Consider the following 15,545-nt stretch of genomic DNA (forward strand, 5'->3'; position numbering starts at 1 on the left):
TCTCTCCCTCTCCCCTTCTCTCCCTCTCCCCTTCTCTCCCTCTCCCCTTCTCTCCCCCTCCCCTTCTCTCCCTCTCCCTCTTCTCTCTCCCTCTTTCCCTCTCTCCCTCACCCTCTCACCCCTCCCCCCTCTCCCTCTCCCTCTCCCTCAGTCCCTGTCTCCTGCTTACATGCGCACCCTCTAAAATTTTAAAAAAAGTTTTTCAAATAATAATGGTAATAAAATACAAGTGGAAATTCTCTGAAGACAGACCTCTAGACGGAACTGCATAACCATTTTTATTTTGCCAAAGGACAAAATGCCAAAGAGCAATTTGATTTGTGCCAAGAGGCCTACAGTTTTACCCACCATTTCTTTACCCACCATTTGTACCACCAGTGCCAATGTCAACACAGTGAAAAAAGTAGATGACATTTTCATATTTTTATGGAAAATAGCTTTGCCCTTCAGGACCTCTGAAAAGGTCTAGGAAACCCAGAACTCTCCAGACCATACTTTAGGACTTGCTGCACTGAAGGACACAGAATGGTGGGGGTCAGGGGGCTACTGAAAGTTTCATCATGACTGTGTATGTTAAGGGACAAATGAGAAACAGCAGAAAGGGTATTTTCATTGGAGTAGAACTATATTTGACTTCCAGGTTTGTTATGACTTAGCTAAGCTTTGAAGTGGAGATTGCTAACAGTTCTGCCTACCTGTCTGAGTGACTGTGAGGATTAAATAAAATGTTAGTGAAAGTACTATAGAAATGTAAGATGTATTCATTTGTGGTATTTGTTAACTAGACTCTCCATGAGAGCAAATTTAAGCCCTTTATCTTTGGAAACATCATTATATTTTCCAACCGCTTTATATTTTACTCAAATATATGATACTGATCATTTGCATACCAGGTATTGGGATGATTTGTGCCAGGGTCACCTAAAACAGTTTGCTTCTTTTTAAAGTCATGACCATATCATCTGACTCATTAAGGCGGGTTATAAGCTTGTGACCTGCTTAAGAGCGCATTACTTCTATAAAGGTCCATGTGCCTGTAAGTTCTTTGAAATCATCTCGCAAAGGAAGAGCTTTTTAGTCCATTTTGTCTCTTAGGAACCACTTTTCTGGATATTATGAGTACCTGCTTTTCAGTAGCCTCCTTTGTTTGGCTAAAGCCAGAATCTGACTTTCTAGGCTTAGGACTCACCTCAGCTGAGGTCTTTTGATCATAATAAACCTAGATTTGACCCCTCTCCCCTTTTAAAGTTTATTTATTCTGTGTAAGAGAGAGAGAGAGAGCACAAGCTGGGAAGGGGCAGAGAAAGAGGATCCTATGCAGGCTCTTCTGACATGGGGCTCGAACTCACGAACCATGAGATCAAGACCTGAGCCAAAAATCAAGAGTCACATGTTTAACTGCCTGAGCCATCCAGGATCCCTGAACTCCCTTTTTAAACTTGGATTTCCTCTCATGATTCTGGGAGATTTGTAGACAGACAAAACAGAAGTATTTCATAGTATACTAATGCAGATACATTTTAGAAATATTTTTAACGGTGGTATTTGAAATGAAAGAGTAGCTGGTTCTAGGTAGAGTATTGTCATATTTAGATATAACCATAACTAAGTTTGATGGCTCTGATTATTTTGTCTTGCTGAGAAATGGCAAAGAACAAATGGCTTCTTTAGGACAAGGAATTGAGTTTACAGGCCCTTGAAGAGACAAGTAGCTATTCTTTGACAGTGAGGTAGTTACTCAAGCCAGTAATATCTTCGGGCGCCTGGGTGGCTCAATTGGTTAAGTGCTGGACTTCGGCTCAGGTCATGATCTCACAGCTCTATGAGTTTGAACACCACATTGGACACTCTTTGCTGTCAATGTGGAGCCCACTTTGGATCCTCTGTCTATCTCTCTCTGCCCTTCCTCCACCCTCGTGTGCATGCGTGTTCTCTCTCAAAAATAAATAAACATTAAAAAAAAAACAGTGATGGGGCGCCTGGGTGGCTTAGTCGGTTAAGTGTCCGACTTTCGCTTAGGTCATGATCTCGCAGTTCGTGGGTTCAAGCCCCGCGTCGGACTCTGTGCTGACTGCCAGCTCAGAGCCTGGAGCCTGTTTCAGTCTGTGACTCCCTCTCTCTCTGACCCTCCCCTGCTCACTCTGTCTCTCTCTTTCTCTTTCTCCTAGAAATAAATAAAACATTAAAAAAAATTTTTTAAAAAAAACAGTGGTGTCTTGATTAGGAATTGAAATTGGACCTCACGCCTACCTCTGCTACTCAGTAACTTTACCTTGGACAAGTCACTGAACTTTATTGTGCCTTAATTTCCTTATATGTAGATTAAGTATGTTAAACTAGCCAGTCTTGAAAGACCACTTTAACCAGGAATTAGAGTTAAGTATGAAGCAAAATGCTATTTTGGCTGAAACCCCAAATAACCAGATAAGTCAGCGGGCCAAAACACTTACTTTTTGTGCCTTCTGTTTAATTCTGTTTTATTCTACTTGGAGAATATCATTCATCTGTCCTGTGAACTATGAACAGAACAGATTTTGGTATCTCCCAAAAAGTGAGTGATATACCACTGGTATAGTTGCTCCCTGTATCTGTGGCAACTACTAAGCAATAGTATCCCTTAATGGTTTACTCCTTTTCTCCCATATTTGTGCCTAAGTCCTGCCTAAAAAGTATTTCCCATGGCTTTTAATGAAAGTTTAATTATTCCCCTGCAGTTTTTCCAGACTTGTCTTCTGAGATCAGTTAGTTCTCTATAGAGGAAAAAAATGAGTGCACATTACCTTCCATATAGTTAGCTAGGTAAAAGGATGTTTTTAAACCTACATCAAAATAAAGCATTTATGTCCATGAAGATATAGATCTTTTCCACTTCATTTTAAGAGTTAGTAATATTACTTGACTTTGAAGTAAAGTTTTGTTAGCAGATTTTTATATTTTGTTCATTTAGCAATTATCTTCAAGGAGGGCTCTTTTGGTGTTTGCAAAGTAGGTGTCTTGGTTATCATTGCTTAGAACTGTACACAATCAACTTGAATTTCTTAAATAAATTTTGTGTCCTTATTTTCCTAGGTCAGTAAAAAGTTAGTCATTGGAGCAGGGATTCCTAATCCCTTTTGATAGTGCATCTAACCACATCATACCTTTTGAATTACTTTGTTTCCATACCATTGACCATTCTTCTTTTCTGCTAGTAGATGAGAAAGCCCAGCAATGATTTACGTTCATCTCCTAAAGCACTTGATTGTTGGTTCATACAAAACCCAGGAATCTCAGGCGTCCAGAAACTAAAAATTAGCTTTTCCTTGCAGGAAGTCTTAATGATAGGCATAGATAGAGTAACCATGTAATTTCTTATTTGGTAATACTTTTAATAGAGAAAGCGAATGCTATTAGTAATTATCCCAGGACAGTAAATCTAAACCAGGACTACCTTGGGTAAGCCAGGATTGTATACTTTAAATTATTTTTTAATTTGTTAATTAAATTTAGTAATAAATTATTAAAACTTATTAAATTATTTTAAAAGTTTGCTCTCAGGATTGAGGTAAAAGTGAATTATTTTGTCTTGTTTTCTTTCCTTAAAGTATTTTAATTTTATAACAAAATAATTAACTGGCAGGGTCTTTTCTCACATTCCCATCCTAATTTGTACTTATCCCTCCTTCAAGTCTTTTCTTTCCTCAGTTGTAGTTTCCATATTTCATTTTCTCTCCTCACTCATTCTGCTTGGTTTCTGACTCTGCTTGCTTTCATATACCTTGATATTCATTCTCACATGTCTTGATTTCCTTTGTGTTTGTCTTTGCTGTCATGCAGCTCTTCTTTACCCTAACCTCCTTTCACCTGGTACTTTTCTTTTTTTTAAACATACGAAAAATTCATTTATTGAAAAACTAAGTACAGAAAACTTCTAGTTGGCTAAAATAAGCAGTGCACACCTAAATAAACCATCCTCATACCAGATACTATATAAAAAGAGTCAGCTTCTTATCCAAATGACCACCTGGATATTCCATAATAATATCAAAATTTACATATTGAAAATTAATCATTATATCTTTAATCTTAACCTTGACCTCTTCAAGGATTTCCCTTTTTTTTGTTGTTGGTCTTTTTTTAAAGCTTTTATTTAAATTCCAGGTAGTTAACTAATATTATAACAGTATAATATTAGTTTTAGGTCCACAATATAATGATTCCACACTTCCGTATAACATCCAGTGCCCATCACAGGAAGTGCATTCCTTTATCCCCATCATCTACTTAAGCCATCCCCCTACCCACCTTCTCTCTGATAACCATCACTTTGTTCTCTATTGTTAAGGGTTTACTTCTTGGCTTGCTTTTTTCTATTTTTTCCCTCTTTGCTCATTTTTTTGTTTCTTAAATTACACATATGAGTGAAATCATATGGTATTTCTCTTTCCTCAGACTTAACTTCACTTAGCATAACACTCTTGCTCCATGTTGTTGCAGATGGCAAGATTTCGCTCTTTTTTATGGCTGACTAATCTCCATCACATATATACCATATTTATTCATTCATTGATCGATGGTCACGTGGTTTGTTTCCATAATTTGGCTATTGTTATATAACATTGGAGTGCATGTATCCCTTTAAATTAGTATTTTTGTATTCTTTAGATAAATAGCTAGTAGTGCAATTGCTGGATCATAGCGTAGTTGTATTTTTAACTTTTTAAGGAATCTCCATACTGTTTTCCAGAGTGGCTGCACTAGTTTGCATTCCTACCAGTAGTGCACTAAGGTTCCCCTCCACACCCTTGCCAATACCTGTTGTTTCTTGTGTTGTTGATTTTAGCCATTCTGACAGGTGTGAGGTGAGATATCTCATTGTAGATTTGATTTTTATTTCCCTGATGATGAGTGATGTTGAGCATCTTTTCATATTGCTATTAGCCATCTGTATGTCTTCTGTGGAAAAATGTCTATTCATGTCTTTGGCCCATTTTTGGTATGTTGAGCTTGATTTGTTCTTTATAGATTTTGGATACTAACCCTTTATCAGATATGTCAGTTGCAGATATCTTCTCCTATTCTGTACGCTGTCTTTTAGTTTTGTTGATTGTTTACTGTGCAGAAGTTTTTTATTTTGATGAATTCCCAATAGTTGATTTTTGCGTTTGTTTCCCTTGCCTCTAGACATAATCTAGAAAGAAGATGCTATGGCCAGTGTTAGAGAGGTTATTGTCTATGTTCTTCTCTAGAATTTTTATGGTTTCAGGTCTTATTTTTAGATCTTTAATCCATTTTGAATTTATTTTTGTGTTTGGTGTAAGTCAGTTTCATTATTTTGTATGTTGCTGTCCAGTTTTCCCAGCACCATTCATTGAAGAGACTGTCTTTTTCCCATTGCATGTTTATTTCTGCTTAATTGAAGATTGACCATATAGTTGTGGATTTTTGGGGAGGTTTCTGGTCTGTTCTGTTGATCTATGTGTCTGTTTTTGTGCCATTACCATACTGTTTTGATCACTACTACTTTGTAATATAACTTGAAGTCAAGAATTGTGATGCTCCCAGCTTTGCTTTTTATTTTCAAGGTTACTTTGGCTATTTGAGCTCTTTTGTGGTTCCATAGAAATTTTAGGATTTTGTTCTTGCTCTGCAAAAAATGCTGGTGGTATTTTGATAGAGATTGCATTAAATGTGTAGATTGCTTTGGGTAGTGTAGACAGTTCAGTGGTACTTGTTTTTCTGACCCATGAGCATGGAATGTCTTTCCATATCTCCCCCCCGCCCCGCCCCAGTGTCTCATAGTTTTCAAAGTACAGGTCTTTCACCTCTGGTTAGGTTTATTCCTAGGTATCTTATGATTTTTGGGGTAATTTTGAATGGAATTATTTCCTTAATTTCTTTTTCTGCTGTTTCATTATTGATATATAGAAGTGCAATAGATTTCTGGACATTGATTTTGTATCCTGTGAGTTTACTGAATTCATGTATCAGTTCCTAGCAGTTTTTTTAGTGGAATCTTTTGGATTTTCTATAGAGTATCATGTCATCTGCAAATGCTGAAAGTTTTACTTCTTCCTTGCCTTTATTTCTTTTTTTGTCTGATTGCTGAGGCTAGGACTTCCAGTATTATGGTAAATAACAGTGGTGAGAATAGTCAGCCTGTCTTATTCCTGACCCTAGAGGAAAAGCTGTTTTTCCATATTTAAGATTATATTAGCTATGGGTTTTTCATATATGGCCTTTATGATATTGAGGTATGTTCTCTAAACCTGCTTTGTTGAAGGGTTTATCGTGAATGGTTGTACTTTGTCGAACACTTTTTCTGTATCTATTGAAATAACCATATGGTTCTTATCCTTTTATTAATGTGGTGTATCACATTGATTGATTTGTGAATATTGGTCTACTCTTGGAACCCAGGAATAAATCCCATTGATTGTGTTGAATTATTTTTTTAATGTATTGTTGGGTTTTGTTTGCGAGTATTTTATTGAGAATTTTTGCATTCATGTTCTTCAGGGCTATTGGCTTGCAGGTCTCTTTTTTATTGGATTTGTTATATGGTTTTGGTATCAGGGTAATACTGGTCTCATAGAATAAATTTGGAAGTTTTCCTTACTTTTCTTTGTTTTGGATTTGTGAAATAAAATCATCCCTCTGTCTCTGTATTTAAAAATGATTATATATTTAAGCACATGTTACTATCAATTGTATTCCAACACAGAAGCCAGCCATTTAAGGCTTGAAATTTTTTATCTGGATTTGCATTGGCCTAAAACTCTGTGGACAAGAGATTGAACCCTTGTTTGTGGCTATTCTTTTAAGCACTGCTAATGTACAGAGGTTGGGTCACTTTGACTTATTTTAAAGTCTGATATGTCGATAAGCATGCCCTATGTTTGGTGCTGTAATCCCCTGCCTTGGTTGTTGAAGATTTGAACATCTGATATTTGATAATTAAATAGACTTTTACCCTTTGTTGGAATTTTCTTATCTGCTTTGTTTCCTCTTTGGTAAATTTAACCCTTTAGGGATGGTTTGAGGACTTTCTTCCCTTGGTTTTGGATAGTACACTTTTTTGCTTGTGATATTTATTCTGTGGTCAATGTAAAATTAGAAAATGTATACAAATAGTTTTCAGTGCATCTTAAGCTACAAGCATTAGTAACTAACTCTTGGCTTCTCTTTTCTACAGATGTATGGTCTGCAGGCTGTGTGTTGGCTGAGCTGTTGCTAGGACAACCAATATTTCCAGGGGACAGTGGTGTGGATCAGTTGGTGGAAATAATCAAGGTGAGAAGTTTAAATCAGTTTTTGAACTGCAGTGAATTTTGTTTTTATTCTAAGAATCCATATCACATGCACCCAGGTAAGACTTCATAAATGAAGATCACATATAGAAGAAGTGTAAGAGCACAGCCTTTTGGTTTCTAATTGAGTTAATGTGTTACATGATCCTACAAAAGGTATTTTAGGTATATCTTATGCAAAAACAAGGATATATATTTAAAGTACTCAAAAGCCATAAGATCACTAAAATGTATATGCACGAAATAAAAGCATAAGCTATATGTATTTTTACTCATCATGTCCTCTCTGCTCCAATAGTCTGCTGAACACATGATGCTTGTATTTTTTTCAATATATGTAAATATCAACATGTACAGAGCATGTACAAGTAGAATTTTGACTTACGAGTTTAATATAATTTTATTTATTAGATCTTATCAGCACTTTTATTAACAAAACTAGATTTAAAATATTACTATCTTGGAATTAATATTGTGTTTTAAGAACAGTAGGGCTGAGATTTTAGTTGAGTTTTTAAATGTAATTTTTAAGAGTTTTTAATATTTGATACCTTAAATTTCCTACCCCCTTTAAAAAAAATCTAGTATCTATATATTATTTAGACCACTAAATTGCTTCATTCTGTATTACAGTTTATCTTTTGGGTTTTAGTCTTGATTTTTAAATATTTATTAAAAATGTAAAATTGAAAATCTCCCCAGAGGTCTTGTAGTTCAATCCTCCAATCAATGAAAGAGCCATCTTAGTTACATTCCTGATAGATTTCCTGTGTTTCCTTAAATACTTCCAATATCAAATCACTACTTTGGAATTCGATCTGCTCTATATCTAGATAACTTTGATTTAGTTTTTATTTGCTGAGCCATAACTCCTCAGTAGCTTTTATCAGTTGTGCACAGAACTATGCTTAAGTTACTTAAAAAATCCTTGTACTTCATTCTCTAAAAATATGTTACCTTAGATAAGGTGATTTTGCAAGTATGGTTGAAGAGACCACTGTGTGATCAAGAATTAACTATCCATATTTTTTATGGTTTACACCTGAGATGTCTGTGGTATATGCAGTCTTTTTTGGGTAACCATCTTTCAGTTTCAAATTATGGGTAACCATCTTTCAGTTTCAAATTAAACTTTAACCTTTGTTCAGCAGATCTGCTTCCTTTCTGATTCTCACTTTACACTCAGATCTGAGTTCAAATAGCTTGGTCTTTTTTGTTTCAGAAAAGCCCATTCCCCCATTATTCAAATTAAGATTCCAGTACAAGGTTTAGCAAACTTTTTCTTTGGAGGGCTAGATAAAACATTTTAGGGCTTGTGGACTAAAACACAAATCAAGGATATCATAGAGATAGACAACAAGACAAAACAAATTTCTTCAAATTTTTAATTGAGGAACTTCAAAATATATTAATAATTGAGTACAATTTTTTTAAATACAGGTTTACTAATTAGAGGAGAGGAGTTCTTTTGAGGGAGGGCTATACCATTTCTCTTCATTGGGGCTCAAAGTTAGTATTCCCTATTATCAAAATGATTATGTGTAAAATCAGTTCTTAGTTCATAGACCACAAAAACAAGAGATTGGGCCCTTAGTACGACCCCTGCTATAATGCAACCATTCAGCATTTCTTTTATCCCCAGGCTTTCACTTGATGTACTTGAGCTCACCATACTATAATTCTCTGGGCATATTGCTAATTCTATTTGTCATTATGTTTAGCTTATTCAAATTATGTCATTTTTCTTTGGATTATAGTTTAGAATCTTGTGATGATTCATTCTGTCAGTAATTTCAATTCATATATGATATAAATGAAATTAGTCATGAAGCTAAGTGGCCATCTGTAATAACTCCCTGTCTCATGCTTGCCATCATATCTTAAAAACCTTTATATCTAGAGCTTTTTTTTTTACCACCACCATCATATCCTTTTAATTCATTTTTCACCTAGTATTGGTTTGTATTTATTTAGTAGACTTTAGTAAAAACTGTCACTTGTTATTGATGGTTTAAGACTTCATTTTCATATAGGGCTTAAGTTGTAAGTTAATCAGTTTGTAGTAGTAGGCAAACTCTAAAACATATGTTATCTTGTCATTTGCATTTATATGTAAGGAACATAGTCACAACCCTCTTGTAGTTCCACGATCACTGTCTATAGATGTTGTGAAGGTGTTATGAGATAAAGGAATTAGGATCCCAGGGCACTTTGGTATTCCTTTTGCAGTTTTAAGCATAACTGCCCTGTACTAGTTTACTACCCATTTGGTGACCTGAAGTTGTATATTAAATTGAGATTAATAGACATTGTGTTGTGGTATATGTGAGTAGTATGTACTATTGCTTGGAGGTTAATAAGCATTGTATAGGTTTTGTGTATGTGTTTTATACAGCTCTAAAATCTTGTTGATCTTGTATATTTGTTTTCTAAATATTGAGTATCTGTGATGTTTCATTGACATAAAAATTCATCGCTAATTCTGATGTAACTTTTCTAGTTTTCCTGATCTAACTTGTAAATCAGAAAAGAAGTTGTGTAAGTTAACCTTTAAATGTTATTAAACACATTTTACAGTTTAAACAGATATTGTCAGTATTGCTAATCAAGGCTTCAAGAACAAATTTGAATCTTCCATGAAAGTGATCTTATAGGTACCCAATTCCATTCTCAGTTTTTTTAGATAGTATAGTAATCAGCCCTTATGGTAATTAGGAATCCATAAAAATCTATTCTTTTCTATTTTCTCCCTTTAAATTTTCATGATGGCTCTGAGTATCTACAGGCTGACCCCCAGTAAAGTAGATACTCTTCTCTCAGAATTTGAGTTTATGTAAAAAATGAACATTTTCATATGAAATATATGAAATATGCTTCATATATTTTATATGTGGTAGACTTGACTCATTATTTTGTAAACTTTCTGAATAGGAACTTTCTTCATTATTATATTTTATTATTCAATGGCATCAAAATAGTTTCCAATAAAGATTTAAGTTGAGTTAAGCTGCAAGACCGTTGTTCATTTGGAATTACCTAGGAATTAATAAGAAAAGTTGTGATTGTTGTATATGTTGTTTATTAAACTTTTATTGGTTCATATGTTCATGCCAGTAATCTGTAGCATGAGTAACACAGTTTTATCAATTGAGCTAACTTCGTCTCTCTTTTTTTAAATGTTTGTTTATTTTTGAGAGAGAGAGAGCACACATGCAAGTGGCGAAGGGGGCAGAGACAGAGAGAGGGATCTCCTCTCTCTCTACCTTATAATAAGAAGACTTTTGTAAAATACTTAGAATAAATCCAAGTATGTTATCTTCAAATAAGTTATAAGAATAAAGGAGAATGGAATTGAAAATCTTGAAAAATTATTTCTAAGCTTGAAGAACACTTTATGAGGTTGGTTTTATACATAGGACTGTTAGATCAGCAATTCATTATGCCATTTTACCTGAATATCAAGAAATGCTTGCATCTTCAAAATATTTGTAAAAAGAGAAATTCTGTCAGGGCCTTCTCAGACAAGATTTTTTCCCCCCTCAAATTCTTCCTTAACATACTGCTTAAGATAACCTCAAAAAATATCTGATACAGGGAGCATTCAGCATCTGACATGCTCAGGTCATGATCTTGGGTTCGTGAGTTCGAGCCCTGCATCAGACTCTATGCTGACAGCTCAGAGCCTGGAGCCTGCTTTGGATTCTGTGTCTCCCTCTACCCCTCCCTGTTTGCACTCTGTTTTCTCTCTCTCAAAAATAAACATTAAAAGAAAGAAAGAAAGATCTGATGTGGTTTCAGATATCTGATGACAAATAAAATGTTTGGGGAAAACTTCTACTAGGAGTTTCACAAACTTAGGTTCCACGACATAGCATTGTCATTTAGCACCTCTGCTGTCAGTCATACCAGTGGGGTTCTTTAGAAACCCTTTAGAAACCCCAGTCTTCTGAAGACTTGGAGACGGTAGTTTTTAATTAATGCCAATTACTTGTTTTATAATTATGCTGCATTTTCTGTGCTCAGTTCAGGAGACTGAGAAAACACACACAAATACAAAGAAAAGAACCAAAGCAGTCACAGTTCTGACACATCATGAAAAATAACTTCTATAAGTATTTTTATATCCTTTTCTGGGCATATATATGTTTAAACAGAAATACCATCTGTTTTGTAGACTTTTTTTTTTTTTTTTTTTTACTAAATAACTCATTTCATTTCTCACAAAAGTATATTTTGACTGTTATTTTTAAAAATGCATAAATTCTGTTGTAGGATTATACTCTGAATTACATAATTGATTTGAACAGAATAGCATAATAAATTATATATGATTCCCTTGAAAAGAAATTACATGATATATTTGGCTTCTCAAAGATTTGATTATTACATTATATAAATGACAAGTTTACCCCGTACTCACCAAATGGATTAAAGTTGAAGCAACCTATGAAGCTCTGGACCTGGAAATGCTGTAAATTTTACTAATAGTTTCTTTTCCCCCTCCAAATTCTAAAATATAAATTTCAAGTAAGGAAAGGTGAACTTCAGTTCAGAGCTTAGTTTCTGGATTAAAATATCAACAAGAGATGCCTGGATGGCTGAGTCAGTTAAGCATCCAATTCTTGATTTCCGATCAGGCCATGAGGTCATGGATTTTAAGATCAAGCCCCGTGTCGGGCTTTGTACTGACAGAGCAGAACCTGCTTCAGATTTGTTCTCTTCTTCTCTCTGCCCTTCCCCCATCTCTCTCAAAATAAATAAACATTAAAAAAAAGAAAATACCAAAAAACTAAAAGTTTGAAAGAAACTAGTTATTGTGTAGAATTTCTAGTTTTAAATGAATTAATGTTCCTGAAGATATGCTTTTATTTATTACATAAACATTTGCTTATGCTTAGTAATAATTTGACTATTGCTTCTAATGGAAGAGTTTTAGAGCAGAATTGGTCAGTCATATTTCTAGATAGAATTTCAGTGGGGCTTCATAGTTTCGGTAGCTAGCCTTTTAAATTTGGATATATTTCTTTTAGAAAAACATGACATTAAACATAGATACTTAAATTATTTACAGTAGTAAAATTATTATAAGGCAATTAAAGTTAATTTATAATACAACTTTACTGAATTATTTTTTTTTATTTCTTTTTTTACGTCTTTATTTTATTTTGAAAGACAGAGACAGAGAGCAAGCAGGGCAGGGGCAGAGAGAGGGAGACACAGAATCTGAAGCAGTCTCCAGGTTCTGATGCAAGGCTCGAACGCACAGAACCTGACGCGGGACTCGAACCCACGGATGTGAGATCATGACCTGAGCCGAAGTCAGACACTTAACCGACTGCACCACCCAGGCATCCCAAACTTTACCAAGTTATTTGTTTCATATTTCTTAGCAATAATTACTCAGTTTAGAGATATGCGTATGTAGCTCTTCCATAGAAAAGAGCTAATAAAATCTTTCCTCTGGTAGAAGCTTTACTTGATAAATTTGAAAATAGGAAACAGTAAGATCCAAATAATCTTTTGATTATATGATTACAGCTAAGTAGGTGGACTTCATTTCTTACACCTATAAGTAGAGAAAGAGTTAGAAGGAAAAAGATTTAGCAGTGGAGAGTGGGATTAAGGGAAGAGGGAAAGAAGGTTTTCACTTTTTATTCTGTGATGTTGATTTTTTGAAACAATTGTTATTTTTTGCAGTCATAGAAACTAGGAAAACAGATGTTTTCAATTGTTTGTGCTGGAATCTTTTGTCAGTAAACAAAAACAGTTAAGAGAACCCATTTTGTTATAAATGTTTGTCTAAATAATTGTTTTCCTGGTCTTCCAATTCGACTAATGGCCGTAATATAATTTAGACAAACAGATCAGTGATTACTTGGTTCCTGAAAATCTGCATTTTCAAAAATTGGGAAACTGCTGCTAATCACAAAAGCTACCACTCTTTAAGACTTTACTCTCCACCAGGCAATGAGCTAAAATACTTTACACACATTACTACATTTAACCCTTACATTAATCCTAGGAAGATGATAATGACGATGATGATGATGATGATGATGATGATGATGATGATGATTACCACCACCATATCCTGGAGAGGTTGGGTGATAGAAAAATTCTTTTTGTTTCATCTTTAGCTAAATTCATCAATTTAGCTGAATTCTGTTTATAGAATTTTATAGCTCGGGGGGAAAAATATGATCCTTAATTTCAACTGATATCCAGAACCAATTGAGTCATATTTATCATATAATACTTTTAAAAAATGTGACCACAGTTTCCACAACTAAAGGAAAAATCCCCTAAATTTTATTGTGATGAATATACCATATCAGTTTGAGATGTCTTTGGACTAGGTCTAATTGTATTTCATCTAAAGAAATCAAAGTTATAATGGTGGATTTTTTTGCTTTCAACTACAGCTCAACCTTAATGTTCACCATCTTTGTTTAGAAAACATTTTAGATTTTCAGTTATCCTGTCCCCATATTATGGCTTGTGTGTGTACACACTTGTGTGTGTACACCTGTGTGTGTACACTCTCCTTTCCTGGCCTAATACTCTCACTATCATATAGTCTCTCAGACAGAGCTTTAAGATAGTAATAAATCAGGGGCACCTGGGTGGCTTAGTCGGTTAAGCGTCCGACTTTCAATTAGGTCATGATCTCGCGGTTCGTGGGTTCGAGCCCCGCGTCGGGCTCTGTGCTGACTGCCAGCTCAGAGCCTGGAGCCTGTTTCAGAGTCTGTGACTCCCTCTCTCTCTGACCCTCCCCTGCTCACGCTGTCTTTCTTCTCTCTCTCTCCTAGAAATAAATAAAACATTAAAAATATTTTTTAAAAAAAAAAAGATAGTAATAAATCAGAGTTTAAGAAGAAATACTTATTTCCCTAAGATTTTTGATGGATCCATGATGTGTCTTAACTAACATGCATTTGAAGTTTAATCCTATGTTACCTGGTGAAATTTCTTAGCTCTTGTTGCTAACAGACTGCAGGGACAATATATTAAATTTAATTCTGTCTTTTTTTTCCACTTTCCAGAACATATAAGTACACGCCATTTACATTGTGGTATACACTTTTACTTGTAGTGTATATAATATATGTAATGCACAAACAGAGTATTTGATTGCTTAATTCATTTTTTATTGTTTAAATTTTTCCATGTTTGTTACTGACCAGAGCAGCAACTTTTAAAACTTTTGGATCATGGACCACTTTGAAAATCTGTTTATAGTAATGGACTCTTCTCCAGAAAAATGCATATATACCAGAATTTTACCTACAACTTCAGGTGATTCTTGAGCTTTCTAAGCTGATCCAGGAGCCATGTTAAATATCCCTAAACTAGTGTAAGGAACTATGATTACACTTTGTAGTAACATCCTGCAGTATAGGTATTACACATACAGTATGATGTAAACATTTTTTGAAGTAGGTGAATGGATAAAGGAGGCATTAAGGTAATTATTTTAATGTAATTGCTCATCTGCCTTTTTACATTAAATAATGTTTTCCACAGACCGAAGAAGCATCACTTTTAACTTGCTACTATGAAATTTTACTGGCTTATGTAATTATTCATCTGCCTTTTTACATTAAATGTTTTCTGTAGACCAAAGGAAAACATCAATTTTAACTTAACTACTATGAAACTTTACTAACTGTACAGTAACTTGTACTTGGTTAAATTCTGTATACTATAGGTATGTGTTCTCAGGCATGGAATGTGGTTTCCTGGCAGTGTGACCTGGTTCATCTTTTGACTTGAGAATAATGGCATCCATTTGAAATCTTTACTTTCTCCAAAATGGCCAGTGTAAGATCATTTAATAAGTTGCCAGTGTATGTTTTACTTAAAGAGATATTTTCACACAAATGGAGTTTTGTGACATTGTCAGCTCAAAACTAATTTACTGATAATCATATTGTAGGATCTGAGTCAGAAGACCTTTCATAGGATTATTCTTCTTGTGATATAGTTCCCTTTACTTAATAACCACACATTCTTCTGCACAGTTGCATTATTTTTGTTTGGTGTAGTCTCTATAAAGTATGTAAAGGGGTAGGTGAGAGATGGGACAGGGACAGAAATCTGTCAAGTTAACAGTATTCATAATCCAGACCCTGATTTCAAGACTGGTACTTTTACTGAGAACTCTCTGTTTCCTTTTTAAAGCAAAAGGTTAGAAGTTTTGAGAGCAATGATTCTTTTTTTTTTTTTTTTTTTTTTTTTTTTTTTTTTATTTTTTTT

The 15,545-nt window shown here is 34.5% G+C and overlaps 1 protein-coding gene across 4 annotated transcripts in view; it reads left to right on the forward strand.

The window, feature by feature from the left end:
• Positions 1-15,545, forward strand: part of GSK3B (glycogen synthase kinase 3 beta) — a 212,931-nt gene that overhangs the window by 139,936 nt on the left and 57,450 nt on the right. For all 4 annotated transcript variants that reach the window (XM_039248912.1, XM_039248913.1, XM_039248910.1 and 1 more), the window contains exon 7: positions 7,175-7,272. In XM_039248912.1, coding sequence (XP_039104843.1) covers positions 7,175-7,272 — 98 coding nt within the window. The remainder of the gene's footprint in view (positions 1-7,174; positions 7,273-15,545) is intronic.

The sequence above is a fragment of the Hyaena hyaena genome, unplaced genomic scaffold (assembly GCF_003009895.1).
Source record: "Hyaena hyaena isolate Hyena2069 unplaced genomic scaffold, ASM300989v1 scaffold_321, whole genome shotgun sequence".
Classification (NCBI taxonomy): domain Eukaryota; kingdom Metazoa; phylum Chordata; class Mammalia; order Carnivora; family Hyaenidae; genus Hyaena; species Hyaena hyaena.